The 20,009-nt window shown below is 37.3% G+C and overlaps 2 protein-coding genes across 5 annotated transcripts; both read left to right on the forward strand.

Annotated features, from left to right (window-relative positions):
• Positions 1-2,420: 2,420 nt before the first annotated feature.
• Positions 2,421-9,820, forward strand: LOC122399116 (ATP-dependent 6-phosphofructokinase). 4 transcript variants are annotated; one of them, XM_043399550.1, is made up of 17 exons: positions 2,421-2,595; positions 4,010-4,130; positions 4,213-4,364; positions 4,447-4,636; positions 4,712-4,922; positions 6,028-6,136; positions 6,628-6,816; positions 6,933-7,123; positions 7,193-7,268; positions 7,506-7,532; positions 7,653-7,673; positions 7,905-8,006; positions 8,077-8,283; positions 8,373-8,525; positions 8,603-8,927; positions 9,013-9,235; positions 9,328-9,820. In XM_043399550.1, the coding sequence occupies exons 2-17, from the start codon at positions 4,037-4,039 to the stop codon at positions 9,467-9,469; spliced, it is 2,412 nt and encodes an 803-aa protein (XP_043255485.1). In that variant the 5' UTR covers positions 2,421-2,595; positions 4,010-4,036; the 3' UTR covers positions 9,470-9,820. The 4 variants fall into 4 exon arrangements, with proteins under 4 accessions (XP_043255485.1, XP_043255478.1, XP_043255501.1 ...); XM_043399543.1 differs by lacking the exon at positions 6,028-6,136 and adding an exon at positions 5,181-5,289 and having other exon boundaries at positions 2,422-2,595; XM_043399558.1 differs by lacking the exons at positions 6,028-6,136; positions 7,653-7,673 and adding an exon at positions 5,181-5,289 and having other exon boundaries at positions 2,425-2,595.
• Positions 9,821-14,795: 4,975 nt separating this feature from the next.
• Positions 14,796-18,377, forward strand: LOC122401451 (translocating chain-associated membrane protein 1-like 1). The gene is made up of 7 exons (XM_043403584.1): positions 14,796-15,055; positions 16,149-16,325; positions 16,405-16,520; positions 16,593-16,805; positions 16,887-16,996; positions 17,077-17,364; positions 17,431-18,377. Exons 1-7 carry the CDS (start codon positions 14,924-14,926, stop codon positions 17,526-17,528), a joined length of 1,134 nt encoding a protein of 377 aa, XP_043259519.1. The 5' UTR covers positions 14,796-14,923; the 3' UTR covers positions 17,529-18,377.
• Positions 18,378-20,009: the final 1,632 nt, after the last annotated feature.

Below are 20,009 nucleotides of genomic sequence, written 5' to 3' on the forward strand. Positions count from 1 at the left end.
CAATTGCTGATTATGAGTATCATCGTATTAGACGTATTCCCCTTATTTTGTTTATTCGTGTCCGAAGATACGTCTACATGTATACTTGTACACGCGATTACGCATTATGTAGATACTATACATACATATATATACATATATGAAGTACTATGTATATGTACGTGCCTTTTCGGAAAAAAAGAAGGGCCTACCTAAGATTAATCATGCTACGTTTTTTGCACAATTTATACGCATTACTGGTAGAAGAGGATCTTTTTGCTATGAGTAGCCGATCTACTATGAAATGAAACAAAATTAGGAATGTAAAGAAAAAATGGCTTTCCCCGCTCGAATCAAAAGCAAAAGTGCCAGGCGTCTCGCAGCAAGAGAATTCGAAAAGGAGGACCGTCGGATCAGCGAGTCTCAACCCTTGTAAGATCGTGTTGCAAAGCTTCGAAACGATCGTTGGGTGAATCGACGTAGTCGAACACGACTTATTCCTTTCTTTTTTTTTTAACGTTCAGAACGTGGTTGAGAGTCCCTGAATCGGACGTGGGCATCGTTTTCGTCGAGTACGTAGAGGTCGGTACGTAGAAACGTTATTCCCAGGTGATGGCGTCGAAATTCGAGAAGTCTCGGATCTTGAATGACTGGTTTTCTTATTCGACGATCGTGATCGTCGGACATCGACGCGTTCAAGCTTCCGCGGCCATACCTTGAGAGTTTTCCTAAATATGATACCTGCGTCGTCTGTATGCGACGCGAATACTATTTTCTTTTTTCATTTTTTTTTTTTTATTTTACTGTTGGTCACAAAAGTATCCGGCCACCTTAAGTATTAAGCAAATTTTGTGGAGAATTACAAGTTGAGAAAGTATACGTTAATTGAATACTTATTTTAAACGAGTATTTATTAGCTTACTTTATAATTAAATATAACAATTTGTAAATAAAAACTTAATGTATGTGTAAAAGGAAAAAAAGTTTTTTTTAGAGACTGAAGCAAAACTAGCCTCGCTAAAGTTATCCGGCCACTAGTATGTTTTTAGTTAATGCATAATAGAAATTTTGCGTGTTCGTTTGTTTTTTATTGCAGCTTTGTAGTCCACGAGGCATTCGATTTATTAGTTCGTTAGTTGTTTCTTTGCTTGTCTTTATCCCGTTCTGTTCGAAGATGAGTGTTTAGCATACTCTTATGAATAATATTAAGGACCACCAATTATGGAGGTGTTTTTAACTATATATTACGAATTCCACGTCTTCAAAGCGTAAGGTTGCGTCAGATCGGATTGCCTATTGCTAGGGGCGTTCCCATAAATACCAAGAAAAGGAAAATAATAGGTAATTACAAATTATTTTAAACCCAGAATTATTTATTTGTCGCTGTTGTCTTGCAAACAGATTTGGGAAGCTTTTTTTTATTATTTTTCAGCTAGATTTTTTCAAGTACAATACGTGTACAGTATGAACTGTTAAAAATTTCAATTTTTTTAAATGCTTGAATTTAAATGATCGAAATTTTATTCCAATTTGTTACTAAGAGTAATTAAGACTTATATTGGCCTTTGGGACGTTATCTAGCAGAGCTTGCGTAAGCCACGGTTAGATGTTGCAAGGATTTTTTATGCGTAGTAATCTCGTGAGGATCCATTGCTGTTCGTAGCCATCGGGCGGTGATCGCGATAGATAAAGAGACGAAAAATGTTAATCATTTTTAATCGTTTCTGGTTTTTGTTGTTCCATGATCATGGGTTTGTTGTTCGTCAATTATCTAGATTGTCATAGATTAATGTCGTTTTAATCGTACAGTAATAAACGCTAATAAAAGAGCAAGATTAAAAGGAAGACGCAACGAAGTTCTAGCGCCATTTATAAATAACACCAAGAAGCAACGAATGGAATCATCGAATTCTTTCCGGCAAAAAATCGGGTCGATTGGTGATGCGCGATGACGAAACATTCTAGGAAACGGAGGTAAGTAACTACGAGGCTACCGACACGTATCCGCGACGAATCCTCTTCCTTTGTACCAGTGTTCTTCAGCGTGGGATAATTGTGCATATTTAAGCGTCATATAAAAGAATTTATAGTGCAAATTGGTTCTCAGGCCAAAATGTGTTCGAATGCTTGGGTATGGAGTAATTTCATAATGTTGCGAATCGAGTTAGGACATGTTGGCGTACGAGGATACTGGCTCTTTTGCTATTTTCGTACTCCTAACCAATCGTCTATCCTTATTGACAAACGATTTTGACACATAGATAACGTTCGATGTCAAAGTTTTTAGTAGACAAGATTTAAAATAGTTTCCGGGAACGCAGCGGGAGCGACGAAGCCCGGTGATTGGTGGACGAACGTGCCACTAACACCATCTACGGACGTTTCCTAAGTTTAATTCTATTATGGAGTGGGGCGAGAAGCAACCGATACCGTTTGGTGGGGGAGGGCTTCGTACAGAAGGCACAGATAAAGGTCACCTTCAGTTTTAGTCAGGCACAAGACGTGGAAGCGGTATCTGACGTTTTAGTCGGATGACCGCGAATTCTTCATTCACTTTAAGATCAAGAGGATCGTCCCCGCTCTGATTTTCATCGTAAACGGATATATTTTCATTAGGTGAGTAGAACGAAGACCTACTTTACCTGTGTGACATTCAACGATAATGGATGATCCACCCTGTCCGATTGATTGTCAGTGACAGTGTGACATTACATCGTATACACATTGCAACGGACAAACAGTTCTCGATCGCGATTAGCAAAATTGAATAAAATAACGCGTGAACGTACCGTATCGATTTGCCTGTTTTATAAATTATATCGACAACTGTACGTATAGTGGTGTTCGTAGAGAAAATATCCCGTTGTTAGACAATCTAATTCAAATGATCTATACTGTGCGTATTGCTGTTGTTCTGATGTTTTGATGCGCGGCAATTTGAGTCTGTGCCAGATTCCATTGATTCTTTGTACACATGCTATTTTATTTTAAAATATGAAGGACTGCTCGAAGAACTTTTGTGTTGCAATGCCCTTTGAGAAAATAATACCTGGTGTGGATGCGTTTCGCTTCATTCACGATGCCTAATAGATACGATAATCTATAAATTTAATTTTACGATTTCACGTCACATATTACATCGCTACGAAACGATACTTATGCAATGTATGTTGCTATTAAAGCAAAACTAGAATGTACGTTTCAATTTTATGTTATAAAGATAATAAACATCGTATCCGAAAATAGAAGAATTTGTAAATATGAATACATCTCTAAGTTGATAAGTCCATATTTAAATTGCATCAAGCCTATGTTCATGTTGCAATAAAACAGTTTTCTAATGTTAATACTTTTATTTTTTGTTTATCCGAGGTTATATTCTTTGTACATGTAACATATTACTCTTTTAATTTTTTTTTTTTAAATTCGTTGCACACATTTTTCTCGAGGCATGTCTGTAAATAATAGTAGTACATTATGTACTTGTCTAACCAAAGACCATGTGGAAAAAGAGGATTCCATTCAGTCTTTAATTCCAACAAAAGGTAACATATTAACCATAAAATTATCATAGAGATTAACTTGAAGTTTATCAGAACTATAAAAAATAATGTAGAGTTAAGTTTAGAGAGTATAGATTAAAATTCTGTTAGACATATGCAAGGTATACGGTTTTCAGGAGATGTCAAAATTGAAAGTAATAGTCAAATAAGTAAAAAAAGAAAACCTCTCGAGCAAAATTTGAAACTTTCTACAATTTTTCCACAAGTGAGTTATGTATGAAATAGCTACGATACATACGATGAATTACACTTTTTGTTACACGGTTGTATTAGTTAACATATTGATAAAAAACTTGATTAGATGTTTTCACGGAATTATCTTGGCCTTCCAATGCACATTCCCATGGATCTTTGTTACAATACCATGGACGTTACAGAAGTTCAAGTCGATGAGTCTATAACACAGGCAAACAAATCAATGTTTACCGATAATGTGTCATAAAGTATTATTGTTATTTACTTTGCAGAGACATAAGCAATACTACGGTCTAGACATGGCAGAAGATTTAGCAGCACAAAGATTTATAAAGCCTGGTAGTCACAAAGGTAAAGGCATCGCAGTCTTTACCAGTGGAGGTGATTCCCAAGGTAAGAAAAATACAGCTTCAATGGAATATAAATATTATGCAAAGTATATTTAATCATATGTTTATTGCGATACATTTCACAGGAATGAACGCTGCGGTGAGAGCAGTCGTTAGAATGGGGATTTATTTAGGATGCAAAGTTTTCTTTATCAAAGAAGGCTATCAGGGCATGGTGGATGGCGGAAATAATATTGTGGAGGCATCTTGGTCCTCTGTATCTTGCATCATTCATAGGGTATGTATGCAGTCATACTACTTTCTGTTACATCATCACGAGCGATGGTATAAGGTACATACTAATCATATGTGCATTTTAGGGTGGTACAGTAATAGGTTCTGCTAGATGCAAAGAATTCAGAGAACGCTCTGGTCGCAGAAAAGCAGCTAAAAATTTAGTAACTCGCGGAATAACTAATCTAGTTGTAATTGGTGGTGATGGTTCCCTTACCGGTGCAAACCTTTTCAAAGAAGAATGGGCTGATTTACTAAAAGAGTTAGCACAGACTGGTAAGGACAAAGTGATTTTTGCTCAAATTTTTATTACAATTATTGCATATATTTATGATATTCCGTGATCATTAGGTGAAATAACTGCGGAGCAAGCGGATAAGTTTCAACACTTGCATATCGTCGGTATGGTGGGTTCGATCGACAATGATTTTTGCGGAACCGATATGACCATTGGTACCGATTCTGCGTTGCATCGTATTATTGAGAGCATCGATGCGATCGTCAGTACTGCATATTCTCATCAAAGAACATTCATTATGGAAGTTATGGGTCGCCATTGCGGGTAAGTTAACTGTTACGCGTCATTAGAAAATATTTACCGAGCGGATATATACTTGTATCGTTTGTTTCGGTGAGAGAAACAATACATATTATTTATTTACTTATTTTATAATAATTAAAAAAATCTTAATTGTATTCTGAGAAATATTGATATTTCAGCGGCATAAAAGACATGCACTGTTGAAATGGTAGTTTTTAATTAATTAAATAACGTTCAGTCCTGTAATACGATCTATAGGTTTGGTTAACTTTTGGATAGGTATCTGGCAATTGTGGGTGCTTTAGCTGCAGAAGCAGATTTTGTTTTCTGCCCGGAGTCACCACCTCCTGCTGACTGGCCTGATAAACTATGTAGAAAGTTGGAGCAGGCATGTTGATTAGGAATTTTCGAAATCTCTGGTCACAATGTTGTATTTCACTAACTTAATTTAACAAATTTTATAATTTGCATTTTTTCGTGTATTTCTGATTGCTTACTTGTGTTGTTCATGTCACACAACAAAAAGAAAAACTGCCACTTCATATTATACTTATTTCCTCTTTCCAATTGTACACAGAATCAAATTATTCGTTAAGACAATACGAACAAATTTAAATAAGTTAAATTTAATATAGGAAAGATAATAAAGATAGAGTCTTTCAGGTATCTGACGTTAGCCTCAAGTTTATCTTCGGAAGCATGTTATTCCTTTATACCTGAAGCACCACCGACAGGTGATTGGGTCGAGGAACTTTGCGAAGCTTTGCGACAGGCACGTCCTTGATAGATCATTACATTAATACCTACAGACATATATCTACCTACAATAAAATCTTACCATGGCCAGACATTATTATATATCTCATATCATTCATTATTAAACGTGTGCTGCTCCTTCATCGATGTAGTTAGACTTTGCGATGAAATAAAAGTATGCTAATTACTGATCAGATACATTAAAATTTTGCGCGTAACAGTTGTTCATAGATATTACGGAAACAGCCGGGATCTTTATATTTTTTATTGGCCCTGTACGAAAACCATTAATTCTTTGATTTAAAATAGTTATCGATCGTTTCATATTATCTTAACATTTTTAGCTAGCTTTTATAACATACTATTACAGTTACCTGGCTCTAGTGGCAGCCATATGTTGCGAAGCTGATTTTGTGTTCATCCCAGAGTGGCCACCTGAGCAGGATTGGCCAAGCAAGCTGTGCAGAAAATTGCTGCAGGTTCGAAATTTCTTTTTTTTTTTTTTTTTATAATTTTTTACACGGTTAAATAAAGTTAGCTGTATATCCCTATTGTTTACTATACGCAGAGAAATAATTTTTTCTTTAAATATTATACTTTATCGTTTCTAGTTCGGTAACAGATGGAAACAGATATTCTTTGATCATTTTAGTTATCTCTTTGTTTCTCACGGTAAGCTTTACTCTGTGTAGCGTGCTTTTATACACTATTTAGGTGCACGTTAATTAAACATTTTTGAATTTAACTAACGTTAACAGGTTTTTCGTATGGTAACGTAATGTGCATTAATCATATGTGTTCATTGATATTATTTTACTTGATGTCCACGTATCAGGTTCATTAAATTTAAAATTCGTTTCCCTTTAGCTGAGATTATTCTGTGGATGGCATTTGTGCTTTTAATTGTTCACACGATTCGCCATTTGAGCCTTCTGTAAACATTTCAAGATTGGGAATATTTATTTCCTAGGAACGGCTCACTGGACAACGACTTAATATTATTATCGTAGCTGAGGGAGCCGTGGACAGGAATGGCGAGCCAATTACTGCCGAGAAAGTTCACGATGTCGTCGTTGCAAAGCTACAACAAGATACTAGGATCACCGTGCTTGGTCATGTTCAAAGAGGTGGTAATCCATCGGCTTTTGACAGAGTTTTGGTTAGTGCTTTCTTTAAATTGATATGCATGATTAATTGATCAAAGATATTCGAACAGTATCAGCATTAGTTCTGATTAATTGGAGAACATTTTATGAATTTAATAATATTCCATAGGGTTGTCGAATGGGTGCAGAATCCGTGATGACTTTGATGGAAGCAACACCGGAGACTGAAGCTTGTGTCGTTACATTAGACGGAAATCAAGCGGTTAGGTTACCGCTTATGGAGTGCGTTCGTCGTACAAAAGCAGTAGCACAAGCTATGGCCGATAAAAACTGGGACCTTGCCGTTCAACTTCGTGGAAAGTAAGCTAAATTGTCTGTAACATATATTTGTCTACGAATTGTATTATACATCATCAAAACTATTTTTAGAGGATTCGCTCGTAATTTAGAGACGTACAAGATGTTGACTCGTCTAAAGGCGCCCGTGGATCATGACCCGCATAAAGTATGTTATCGTCGTATATTTACTATTATAGTATTTAGAATTACCATGAACTTAACATCTTCTGTCGGAGCTATTAATCAATAACTATGCAAATATGAATTTATCGAACTATTAATTTAATAAATAACCGCTGAAAAACAAGAGTAATATGAAGATTTTCAGTTCTAATGATTAACATACACGTACACGGAAGTGGACAATTACCTATATTATATGTATTATTTAATATTGCTTCAGGAAAGTAATGGCCCCGCATTGACAAAGGTAAATTTGTTTAGAAAGAGCTATGAGTGTCATTTTATTTTTATTTTTTGCTGAATATCGTTCACGCCTAGTTGTGCACAGCCCTTTTCTAACACTTTTCATCTTTTCCTTCTAAACTAGCAATTCACTTTATGTGGACAAGTGAGTTAACCAACTTTTACATCATCAGATTATTACTACTATAATTTTCATGTATTTTTTTTTTTGTACGTAGCAAGTGTTTTGCTAAGCGGATGGGAATGAGCATAAGCATCATACGATAATTAATACCGAACATTACGTCAGACTACAGAATGTGTTCGTGTTTTATGTGTACGCTGCATGGATCAACGACAAATTTTTCCGTCGAATTATTAGAAAATTTTGTTTCAGGAACACTACACGTTAGGTGTAATGCATATAGGATCGCCTTCTTGCGGTATGAATGCAGCGGTGCGTTCCTTTGTTAGAAACTGTATTTATCGGGGCGACAAGGTATTGTATTATAATTGTTTGTTTTTATTCTTGATTTTTATAGTAGAAATCTCACAGCATATATTTCCAGGTTTACGGTATTTGCGATGGAATATTGGGTCTCACGTCCGGAAAGTTCAAACTGATGGATTGGCCTTCTGTTACCGGATGGGTAGCTCAAGGTGGTGCTTATTTAGGAACAAAACGTACTCCGCCGAAGGAAGATCAGTTACCGCAAATTGCTCAGAAGCTCAAGGAATTTGGAATTCAAGCTTTACTTATTATAGGAGGATTTGAGGTAACGATCGTTAAAAGCCACTTGATAGCAACGCTATTTGGAGCAACTGTATTTTTTTTTATTATAAAACCATTACTTCCTTTCGAAAGGGCTACCAAACAGGGCTTACTTTCTACAAAGCTAGGGATAAGTACGAAGAATTTCGAATTCCTATTGCTATGATTCCTGCGACTATCAGTAACAATGTTCCTGGGACAGAATTTTCGTTAGGTTGTGATACTGCTTTAAATGAAATTACGGAGGTAAAATTAATTGTAGTTTCTTAATATTAGTCAATGATTTTTTAATGTTAGGATCGTGACTTCATGTTTATTTTTAGATCTGTGATCGAATCCGTCAATCGGCGCAGGGTACAAAACGCCGAGTATTTATTATCGAAACTATGGGTGGCTATTGCGGTTATTTAGCTACAGTTGCTGGATTAGCCGGTGGATCCGACGCAGCATATATTTTCGAGGAAAAGTTTAATATCAAAGATTTAAATCAAGATGTCATCGCGATGGCCGCCAAGATGTCCGAGGGCGTACAAAGAGGTCTTATTCTAAGAAATGAGAACGCCAATTTGAATTACAATACAGATTTCATGCAGAGACTATTTAGCGAGGAAGGAAAGGGTCTGTTCAGTTGTAGAATGAACATTATTGGTATGCATTTGACAGTTGACTAACGCTACAATATACTATAATTTTTTGCAACATCGTTTTACAAACAATAGAAATATTTTTCTAGGTCATATGCAACAAGGTGGTTCACCGACGCCGTTTGACCGAAATTTGGGTACAAAGATGGGTTCTAAGGCGGTCGAATGGTTCAGCGAACAATTAAAGAAAAATACCAACGCAGAAGGCCAAACGAGAACTATGGATGCCAACACTGCGGTTATGATCGGTATAGTGCGAAGGCAGTACAGATTTACACCATTCTCAGATCTGATCGAAGATACTGATTTCGAGTGAGTGCATAAAATTTAATACAAACTACAGATATACGTGCTTAGCTCGAACAGTTTTACGTCAAGTATTATTTTTCTTTTTAATTTTATAGGCATCGCATTCCAACATACCAGTGGTGGATGAAACTCCGGCCGTTACTAAAAGTTTTAGCAAAGCACGAGTCTACGTACGAGGAAGAGGGTCTTTACATAACCGTCGAAGAGATGGATCTCGATAACGATCCCCTCGTTTAAACAACAAATTGCACGTCACGGTATGCGGTGTAAGGTAATATTCCGTAAATTGTACACGGTTAAAATGGTGAAAAGTAGAATTCATTGAAGAGTATTACAGTATTGTATGGCATTACGATAATCCTGTTCCGTTATTATTTATGAGTTGAGAGATCAAATTTTAGAGAAAAAAGTTCGTAGAATACGAGCGTTCTGCGGGATTTAATGTAAGTTAAGTATTTTATCAACGATTGCAAAATTGCAATGTGTACGCGCACCCTTCGTCTGTATGTTTCGTTGTTTGATAACAAGACGCGCGCCAAGCATCTTGAATGTGAAACAAAATCTAAATAAATAGAAAATTATTGCACATCATTGTCATGACAAAGAATTACAGAGTAATATTTTGTTCCGAATATATCGAAGTTATGTGTTTTTTTCACGCGGTTTTAAACTCAGGTGAGAAGTAGGTACAAAGATAGTACCTGAAATGCGGAGGTAAAGTATACCCTTCATAGGTTAAGGAAACAAAAAACGAGTTAGGAAAATCTAGATGGCATTTTCATTGATTACGATGAAAGATTATATTGTTATAACGGGCAGTGTTAAATATTTATTGTCATTGGTATTGTTTTGAGAGTAAGGTAAACGACGATATAAAATTAATATAGTATATAATATTTGAATGGTGTAATACAATTAAAAGATGTAACCACAGTTGAATGTGATGATGAAAGATGGACACCAAATGGTGACGATAATCTCTCGACGCGATATTCGAGTCTCGGTAAATTTCAGGTTTTCGTACTTGATGAATCTTTACGAGACATTCTCGACACACTCGACATCGCGTTTGTTACACTCATCTGTATAGAATGTTGATATCGGTCAGAGTAACTTCATCGCGATCGTGCGAATTTTGAAATGCGGAACGACACGTTTGGCGCTCGATACTTTCACGGTAACTTCGAACAAGAGTTCGTTAGAATAAAAGCAATACTTTTTAGAATGCATCGTGCTACTTCATCGTTAAACCTTTCAGTTCTAAACATGAATCACAAGTCGGATAAAAAAAACTCTCACGGAGCGGGGAAATTCGATACATAAAAAATTTAAACTTAACGTGGCATTTTTTCTTTGACGAGAAACTTTTATCCTTTGGTTTAGCTTTACCGATAGCTGTGAAAAGCTATTTGAAGAATATACTTATCTACCTCAAAACATAATTTGCAACGTCAGACGACACTTCGGGGGCAAAACCAAAGACCTCTAAGTCGTACTGGTTGCGTGTAAACATTAAAAAGATTTTTGCTAATGTTTAAGGCTTGTGACCACAAGAGTATTTAGATTTAATTCGTGTTATTATTGTACTCGTATATTTCTCATATATTTAAACACGACGAGTCGTACGAATATTAAATTCGTAATTGTTTTCTCGTGTGTACAGTAGGACTTTACTATTTCCTAAAGAAATTTTAGAAACCAAGCTCATGACGTTACAGTACGAACGATCGTGACCTTTTTACGAGTTCATTCGTATATCGTGAATTTTGACTAATATCACCGATACGAACTAATAATGTTAATAGAAACTTGCTGAGGAAAAAAAAATAACATTTTCTAACGATTAACGACGCACGTATACGTTTCTGTGTAAAATACGAGCCGCGCAGGAGAGAAGGCTCTTTACAACTTACGATTATTATTTGAAAGCTTTGAAATGTAACAGTTCTGTAGCGATAGTCGATAAAGTGTTGATTTGAAAGAAAGAGCAACCTTTTCCAGATATATTAGAGAATACACACTGCACGAAGAATATAATGGTATAATACTTGTCATTGAATCCTAAACTAGGCTAATAACAAAGATGTGTATACGTATTTAAAGAAAGATTGCGCGGATTACTTGTTCAACACGTCGACTGCCAAGTCCAAGACCGTAAAATTGTTTACGAAAACGAAAACTTTGATTTCAGACAATTGTAAACTGCTTCGGTAACAGCTTCGCTGAAATTTATGAAGCCTGTTTGAATTTATTTTCTTTTAGCTTCGCTGTTGAAAGTTCTGTCGCCCGATGTATTGGGTGACGTGGCAGTCAATGTGTTTGACGTCGTTGCTAAAGATGCGAATGTTTAGAGAACTATAAAGACAATAGATGTTGTTGAAAAAGCATATGCATAAGCGACGCTAATAACCGTTAAAGACAAACAACTACTATATAATAAAATGTTTAAATATTTACGAAGATATCCCTCGAAGGAACTATAAACTTTTGAAGATCACCCTCTTTGCACCGTCGACTGTGGATACATAAATTTATTTTGGCCTAATTGCGCGATGACGATGACGAATGAAACGTGAATTATACTTAAAGCGTATCCGTTAAGTATAACCTATGCTTTAAAAAAGATTTTTTTCAATCGTAATACAAGACGCAGATCAAAATAACGATGTTGAAATAACGAATGGCTGTTGTGTACGCCATTTATCGTGTTCCGCCTTCGCGCGTAAATATAAAACTTATAGTTATATAAAATGTTTTCGTGCACGTTTCTACGTGCATATTCCGAATTTCGTCGTACGTCGTGTGTTCACCTAAAAACCATATACGAACGAACATCAAATCATGCTGACACGAACAAGCAGTAATATACAAAAAAAAGAAAAAAAGAATACACAGGCGTTAATATCATACCATTGACGATTAACCAATAGCGTAATAAAGATATAAAAGTTGAAAGAAATATATTATTTTTACGATTACAGATGTATATTTTCGAGTCATTGTTGATCAATGAATTTACAGTTTATCTCTGGCAGAATAAGTAGCATACAGAAATTATTTTGTTCCGACATCGAACTGTTGAATATGTATTTTCACTTTACCGTCGCATAACTATATTTATTCATCGATAGTTAAACGTTTCACGAAATACTTGTGGTAATTGCACAATTCTAGAAACTGGTGCATAAATTGCGTATGTATAAGTATATCGTGACCACTAAAAATGTACCTAATACTCTCAATAAAGTGTATCTTATAAACATCGAAACGTATTGGCCCGGACCCCCTCGTGGGATTATATTAAAATAATTTTATTCTTTGAATAGTGTTATTTAAATAATTTCGAATGCTCAAATATTCAATGTTTGTTCGTAGCATTCGACTGTTAGATTATTAAAATAGTACTGTTACAGTGAAACACCGAAATCTGGAGAATGTCGACTTTCACCGGTAAATGTTGACATTCACCATGCACTAATGGTGAGTGTTGAACATGTTGGAGATTTATATTTTCTTCCCCGTAATTCAGTCGCTATAAAACGTCACAAGGGTGACGTAACTTTTTCGCCTCTCTTTCTGAAAGGATCTAACCCAGACCTAACCCAGACCTAACCCAGACCTAACCCAGATCTAATCCAGACCTAACCCAGACCTAACCCAGACTTAATTCAGACCTTTTGTACGTGGGGAAATCCTCATGGACACCCCGAGGCCCTAAGTAGGGGGGGCCTCGGGGTAGTGCCGGACTCTTACCGGCTAAAACCCCACGGTGACCGTCCTCCGGCGCTGCGGCGAGGGACCGGGAACTCTAGTGAGACATCACAGAGTCCCCCGCCGCGCCTTGCCTGTCGAGGCTCATCCCGGGGGGAAGGACGACATGTCCTTCCCCCCCCTGATTTCTCCGCCACGGACGCCAGGTCACCCGACGCCCGCAGCCCCGGGGCTGCCTTCGGTGCTCGGGCCCCTTGCACCGAGCACCTGCAACCCCCAGGGGCGGCCTGCCAATCTCCTGACCTCCGATATCGTGGTGGTCGGAGGAGAGTGCTGGCGGGCCGCCCCACTTCTGGAGGTCCCACTAGACCTCAAGGGCGTCGGAGGGGGCCAGGAGGCGAAGGATGCCTCGCTCTGGCCCCTCTCCGAGCCCTCCCTCTCCGAGCGGGATGCGCGGTCCGCTCGCGCTCCCGCTCGGCGGCCTCCTTCTGTGACATAACAACTTCACAGAAGGAGGCCACCACTTGCCAGGTTTTCTCGCTGGCCACCATCTTTCCCACTATGGTAGCCAGCGAGAGATTTCTTCCCAATTCCTGCTCCAGAACACGGCGCTCATCTGCCCACGCTGGGCAGACTTCCAGCGTGTGCTGCGCCGTGTCCTGGGGTCCTCCACAATGGTGGCACACCGCCGTCGCCTCCTTCCCGATTCGACACAGGTACTCACCAAAGCAACCATGCCCGGTGAGTACCTGTGTCATCCTGTAGGACAGCCTACCCGGTTTGTCCTGCCACTCTTGCCAATGTGGCAGGACTGCACCAACGGACCGTTGCGTGGCTCCAGCCGGAATCATTTGCTGGAACCACATAAATACAACGGTCCGTTGGGCATGGCGCCTCGTCTCCTCGACCGCTTGCCTCCTTTCCTCTGGCGGTCTCCCAGCCTCCTGGAGCTCCCTGGAGTGACGGTACACTTGTCGGTTTCTCCAAGCGAGGAGCTCCAGGGGCGGAAGACACGCCAGGGTAGACTTAATTCAGACCTAACCCAGACCTAACCCAGACCTAACCCCCGTTATCAGCGATGAATTGGTCTGGGTTAGGTCTGGAATAAGTCTGAATTAAGTCTGGGTTAGGTCTGGGTTAGGTCTGGGTTAGGTCTGGAATAAGTTTGGGTTAGGTCTGGGTTAGGTCTGGAATAAGTCTGGGTTAGGTCTGGGTTAGAAAAAGATCACGATTTACTGCAGTATCCATTTAGTATAAATTAGGGTATCGGGAAAAAAATTAAGAAAACGTTGCTCGCGTTATCAAAGCTTGCATAAGACTGACAAAGCTGATTGACTCCGAGCAGAACAAAGGATTTGGCGGGAGAGAGCCAGTCGCTTGTTTTTTGACTCTTCTGTTTTGGACCTCCACCAGAGCATATCTGTGATTGTCGACACACACCGTAGAGGGTCCGAATGTACAACAATGTAATGAAATATTCGATCTTTCACCGACGTATTTGGTATCTGTTGACATTCACCGGTGAAAGTTGACATTCTCCAATTTCGGTCATTCACGGTAACAGTACTAAACTTATCAGCTGTACCCGCAATCTTTATCGCTCTTGGGAACAATATAACGTCCATATAAATGCACGCTCAAACGTTTATGTGTCGAGTGATTAATGTGGTATTGCAAAAAAAATTATCATTGAAATTGCTGTCATAAAGATATCGTAATATACACGACATCGACAACGTGTAGAAATGATTTCGATACTCTTTTGATTTCCGTGGTGACACAAGTAAGGACAGAAAGCGCCACATAGTGCAACGTTGGCCAGTCACTTTGTGCGCTGGTTTCCGATGTGTGTGCGTGTCAGTGTAATTGGATGCGGCTTTCTTTATTCGTGTCGGTAGTTGGTAAAAGTCATTCGACGACGTTGGTTCTGTGGGTGATCGAACATCGTCTGCCCGGGGAAACGGTGGTTTTCTTGTAAAAATGGTTGCGATAAAAGGCCGCAAAAGTTCGAATAAGAATCCTCCGATATTCAGCCATGAGTTTATCATTCAAAACCATGGAGATATCGTTTCTTGTGTGGCTATGATCTTTGTGACTGGTCTAATGGTGCAGGTCAGTGTTCAACTTCTCAATATCAATGACATTTATATATCTTATGCATCTGTTTTCATGTCTTGTATCTAATTTCATTCAACGCAATTAAACGAACGACGTATACGTTTGCTCGATGAGAGTTTGATATATTTTATTTATCGTCGATCAAATAACCATATGTTACTCGGTAACACCGGTACCGAATGATCCATACGTATTTATGTACACGGTAAATTGATCTTCGCCCAGTCGCTGCCAAGGACGAGTATACTCGTCTTTGGCAGGGTGTTACGCGTTGCCAAAACGAGTATGCTCGTCCTACTTTCAATATATTATAACATACAGGCCTTTGAACAAGCAGATTTTTTGTGCCCACAAACATAAATGTACAAATGTAAAAAAACTCGATAAAAATACTACAAAAATTATGCATCAATTATTATTTAAAGAGAATGATCTTTTACAGATTTAAATTGAGCAAAAATCAACTTCGTCGTGTATTTATAACAAAATTTTATAGCAACATAATTAATCATCTTTATAATAGGATTTGTAACAAAGCCTGATACATAACGGAGGTTTATCAGAACAGATCGGACAGTAATATCGAGTCTCCTTGCAAATGTGTTTCGTTGACTCGTCTCTGATTTTACGCATGTAAATGTGTTAAACCAGATTGTACAGTTAATACTTTTTAGGCTTTCGCGGCCATAGTGATTACTACTAGAATTGGCTTCTGGGTTGGAGCTGCGTTCAGAAGACGAGAGAGCCCGACGTTTCGCCAGCATTGCAGCTAGCTTCATCAGGGAATCAAATAATCTCTGATCAGTATCAGATTATTTAATTCCCTGATGAAGCTAGCTGCAATGCTGGCAAAACGTTGGACTCTCTCGTCTTCTGAACGCGGCTCCAACCTGGAAGCCAATTCTAGTAGATTGTATGGTGTTTGATTCCCCACATTCTATGCCTAGAAATTGCGATTACTATCTTTTACGATCCGTACTTAAAAATATGTCATATTTCGGGACCTAATAAACATTGCATAGCAGGACAGACACGGAGGTTTCACTGTATTTGTTTTTTGTTCTTCATCGTGTGAATTACTTTTTAGGCAACATCACCATGGGCGTACATGTTCATAGCTATTCATCACAATGTAACCTCGGACATCGAAAACCCAACTGTGCCAATGAAATATGTTATCGGTTGGACGGACGCCTGTGCCGTATTCTTTTATTTCTTGATAACAATTGTAATGCACGCCGTGTTCCAAGAATATATCTTCGATGTGAGTTGTATCTTATAATTATTTCTTTTCTCGTTATTCAAAGCATTTGTACGTAACAGCGTTCTTATGCATTTTTCAGAAAATTTCTAAAAGGCTTCACCTCAGCAAGGTAAAGCTTGCTAAATTCAACGAATCCAGTCAACTTGTATTATTTTATGCCTTATCCGCCATTTGGGGTATAGATATAATTGTCAGGTAAAAAATTAATAACGGCGAGCATAAATTTTTGTACACATGCTTAAATACAATAGAAATTTGTCTTTTCAGAGAAGATTTAATATTGAACATAACTTCGTTGTGGAAAGACTATCCAGCGCCGTTAACCTTCTTCTCAAAGTTGTTCTTTATCGGTCAGCTTTCTTATTGGCTGCACTGTTACCCCGAATTATACTTCCAGAGGATAAAGAAAGAAGACATTCCAGCCCGTATAGTCCAAGCCACTGTCGGATTACTATTTACTCTCGCAGCCTATGTTCTTAAGTACGATATCAAATTTTGTTTAATATTTATTACAACTTTGAAATTAAAATGTCAGGAGTACTGATTCGTAATTTTTCACAGCTTCCAACAAGTAGGGATCATACTGTTGGTTTTGCATTATATAGGAGATGCTATACTCCATGGAGCGAGAATTGGTCACTTTGTCAGTAAAAAGGAAAAGGTAACAAAAAGTAGGTATTATTCTATCGCAACGACACTACAGTAATTAAGAGCAGGTTTAACAGAATGTTATAAAATAATTTTATTTCAGTGGCATTTTTGATCGCAAATACGATATATATTTTTGTACGCGTTGCGACATTCGCCATCGCAACTTTAGTGTTCCTATATGGCTTGAGCCAAGTTGAAAATTCATTCGATTATGCGGCTGGAAACTACAACATTCCGGTCATACGATTTTCAGCTTTAAGTATTATCGTTGTCTTCCAAGCCTACCTTTCTTACGTGCTCATCACGAGACAAATTAAGCGTGCTCGTGAAAATGCAGCCCCCGTGCAAGTAACTGTAAAATCGAAACAGAAACCGAAAAAGAAGGAAGGTGAGAGAAATTCTAGAAAATTCTAGAAAATTCTAGAAAATAGATATAAAATTTATATTGTTCCAGGGAAGAAATCTGTTGTCTCCGAGGACGATGATTTACCGGAGGTTGATCAGGCGACTAAAAAGAACCTTAGGTCCCGTTCATCTACGAAAGCGAAGTAGAAACGTACCCGATTAAAGAGATTAATCCAAGGCTGATTTAATATTTGTTTTCATTCATATGTACATTATAAGTAGGATTTCTAATACATACTCTATTTACATCGAGACGTAATCAGAACTAGTATTTGTGACATCTTCCACTATTGTAACATTACATCAAAATAGCAACTTATCGTGCGTATATTTTTTTTTTTTCATAACATAATTCATTTTCTTGTAAACTGTAGATAACGCTGGCTCTAATAGATAAGAACATTAAGATATTGTATAAAATGTTTTATACACATTGTATACATCATACGCAGGGAATGAGTTTTATTACTACTTTCTAAGCTACAAAATATTTAGTTATAATTCCCAAAGAAACCATTCTACCGCGTTTAACAAATTTCCTTCGAGAGTATAAAGTAGATATAATCATGATATTGAACAAATTAATCGATCACTTTCAAATTGGCGGTGTATAAGATGCGACACGTTAAATAAAATCAATAATTTATTAACCAGCTATAAATTCATTTTTAAGCTAATGACCAGTTACACGAACACAGCACATCCATCGTTATTGAATACCTAAACTGTATTTTTATACGAGAACAAATTAAATATACATCAAAGAACTTAAAAGTATTTTTCAGTTGACAAGGAAGGTTCATAAGATTAATTTCGTTCTTTTGATACATGTAATGTATACAGCGCATGAATTTTATATGCAAAACAAAAAAAAAAGAAAAGTACTTTACAAAATTAAATCATTTACGGTATGCCATTAAAATTAAAAAATAAGTTATAACTACAAATGACGAAACGAGTCATTTCGACCCCCTTGATAGTTTAGTGGTAATGTGTTTATCAGGAGTTAGAAATGTGTAAAACATTCCTTATGTTTATATTAATAAAAAATCAAAATTTTATTTTCCATTCCTTTTATTTACGTTCTCCTCTACCTTTCCCATTAATTTCCTAATTGCAATAAATTCTAGAATACCTTATAATTTTATTAAGATCTTCAACCATTTCTCTATAGACTATTTAATGTAATTAATTAGTTATAAACGATTACTGGAAGCGATTTTTCTTCCAATATTGCGCTAAAAAGTGCCGTAAAACAGTATCGCCATCTAATATCAGGGATTCGTACTGCGAAAATCGTGCCAGGATCACAGAATGTTATAGGAGGTATCCGGAGTACAGGTTCCCCCACTCCTCCTACTCCTGATACGCACTACCTTGATTATTCATTAATAACTCCTTTTCTGGGAATAAAATATGAATTTTTAGAATTGAAGAATATAGTACAGACCCCTGACAACATTCAAGGATAGTTTTCATAAACATTCCGCCAGTAATTAAGACGTTATTAACGAATATCGGAAGTCGGCGCATTGACAGAAGACCCTTGACAACATTCGAGGATAGTTTTTATAGCCATGCAATGCGTTATTAAATAGTTATTAACCGATTTTGGAAGTCGGCACGCTGCTCTGAATCTTTTAACCCAACACCTTAGGTATCTATCGCTAATAACTAATTAATTAGAGCAAGGAGCATTGCAAAATCGGTCCTTGAATGTTGCCAAGGGTCTGTACTATATTCTTCGATTCTAAAAGTTCATATTTTATTCCCAGAAAAGGAGTTATTAATGAATAATCAAGGTACATTGAGTATTAGGAGTAGGAGGAGTGGGGGAACCTGTACTCCGGATACCTCCTATAACATTCTGTGATCCTGGCACGATTTTCGCAGTTCGAATCCCTGATATTAGATGGCGATACTGTTTTACGGCACTTTTTAGCGCAATATTGGAACAAAAATCGCTTCCAGTAATCGTTTATAACTTATTAATATCATTAATAAAAATGTATAGAGAAATGGTTGAAGATCTTAATAAAATTATAAGGTATTCTAGAATTTATTACAATTAGGAAATTAATGGGAAAGTGAGAGGAGAACGTAAATAAAAAGCACGGAAAATATGATTTTGATTTTTTATTAATACATACATGTTTTACACATGTCTCACAATCTTTATAGGACGTTTTATAAATAAATTAAATTTGAGTTATATGTTTTTATAATAATTCTATGGTGTATGTAAGGTGTATACATAAGTACGTTCATACATAGGAATAATAACAAGATTTTCTTTTTCTTCAATAGTTAAAATATGACCAGATCTTGAAACGTGCACTTCTGTAAACAAAATTTGGCGCAATTTTGTTCTCCATTATGGTTCAAGATCGGGAAGGAAAGGCTGACATTTGCCTTTTCTCTGGACACCCTCGTACTGGTCTGAAGCTCCCCTTGAACAACTGTAAAAAATTAAGAAAAAGGGCGCTTGTCAGTTTGCTTTTGCCATCTACGAGTTCACATATGCATAATCTAGCATAGTATGCGAAAGTGAAATGAGGAATGAGGACTCCTCATACGGTTGCGGATGACAGGTAACTGTGACGTCAGCTTACGCATGCGCAGAAAGGA

The sequence above is a fragment of the Colletes gigas genome, unplaced genomic scaffold (assembly GCF_013123115.1).
Source record: "Colletes gigas isolate AHSC1104 unplaced genomic scaffold, ASM1312311v1 Colletes_gigas_Sc00002, whole genome shotgun sequence".
Taxonomy (NCBI): domain Eukaryota; kingdom Metazoa; phylum Arthropoda; class Insecta; order Hymenoptera; family Colletidae; genus Colletes; species Colletes gigas.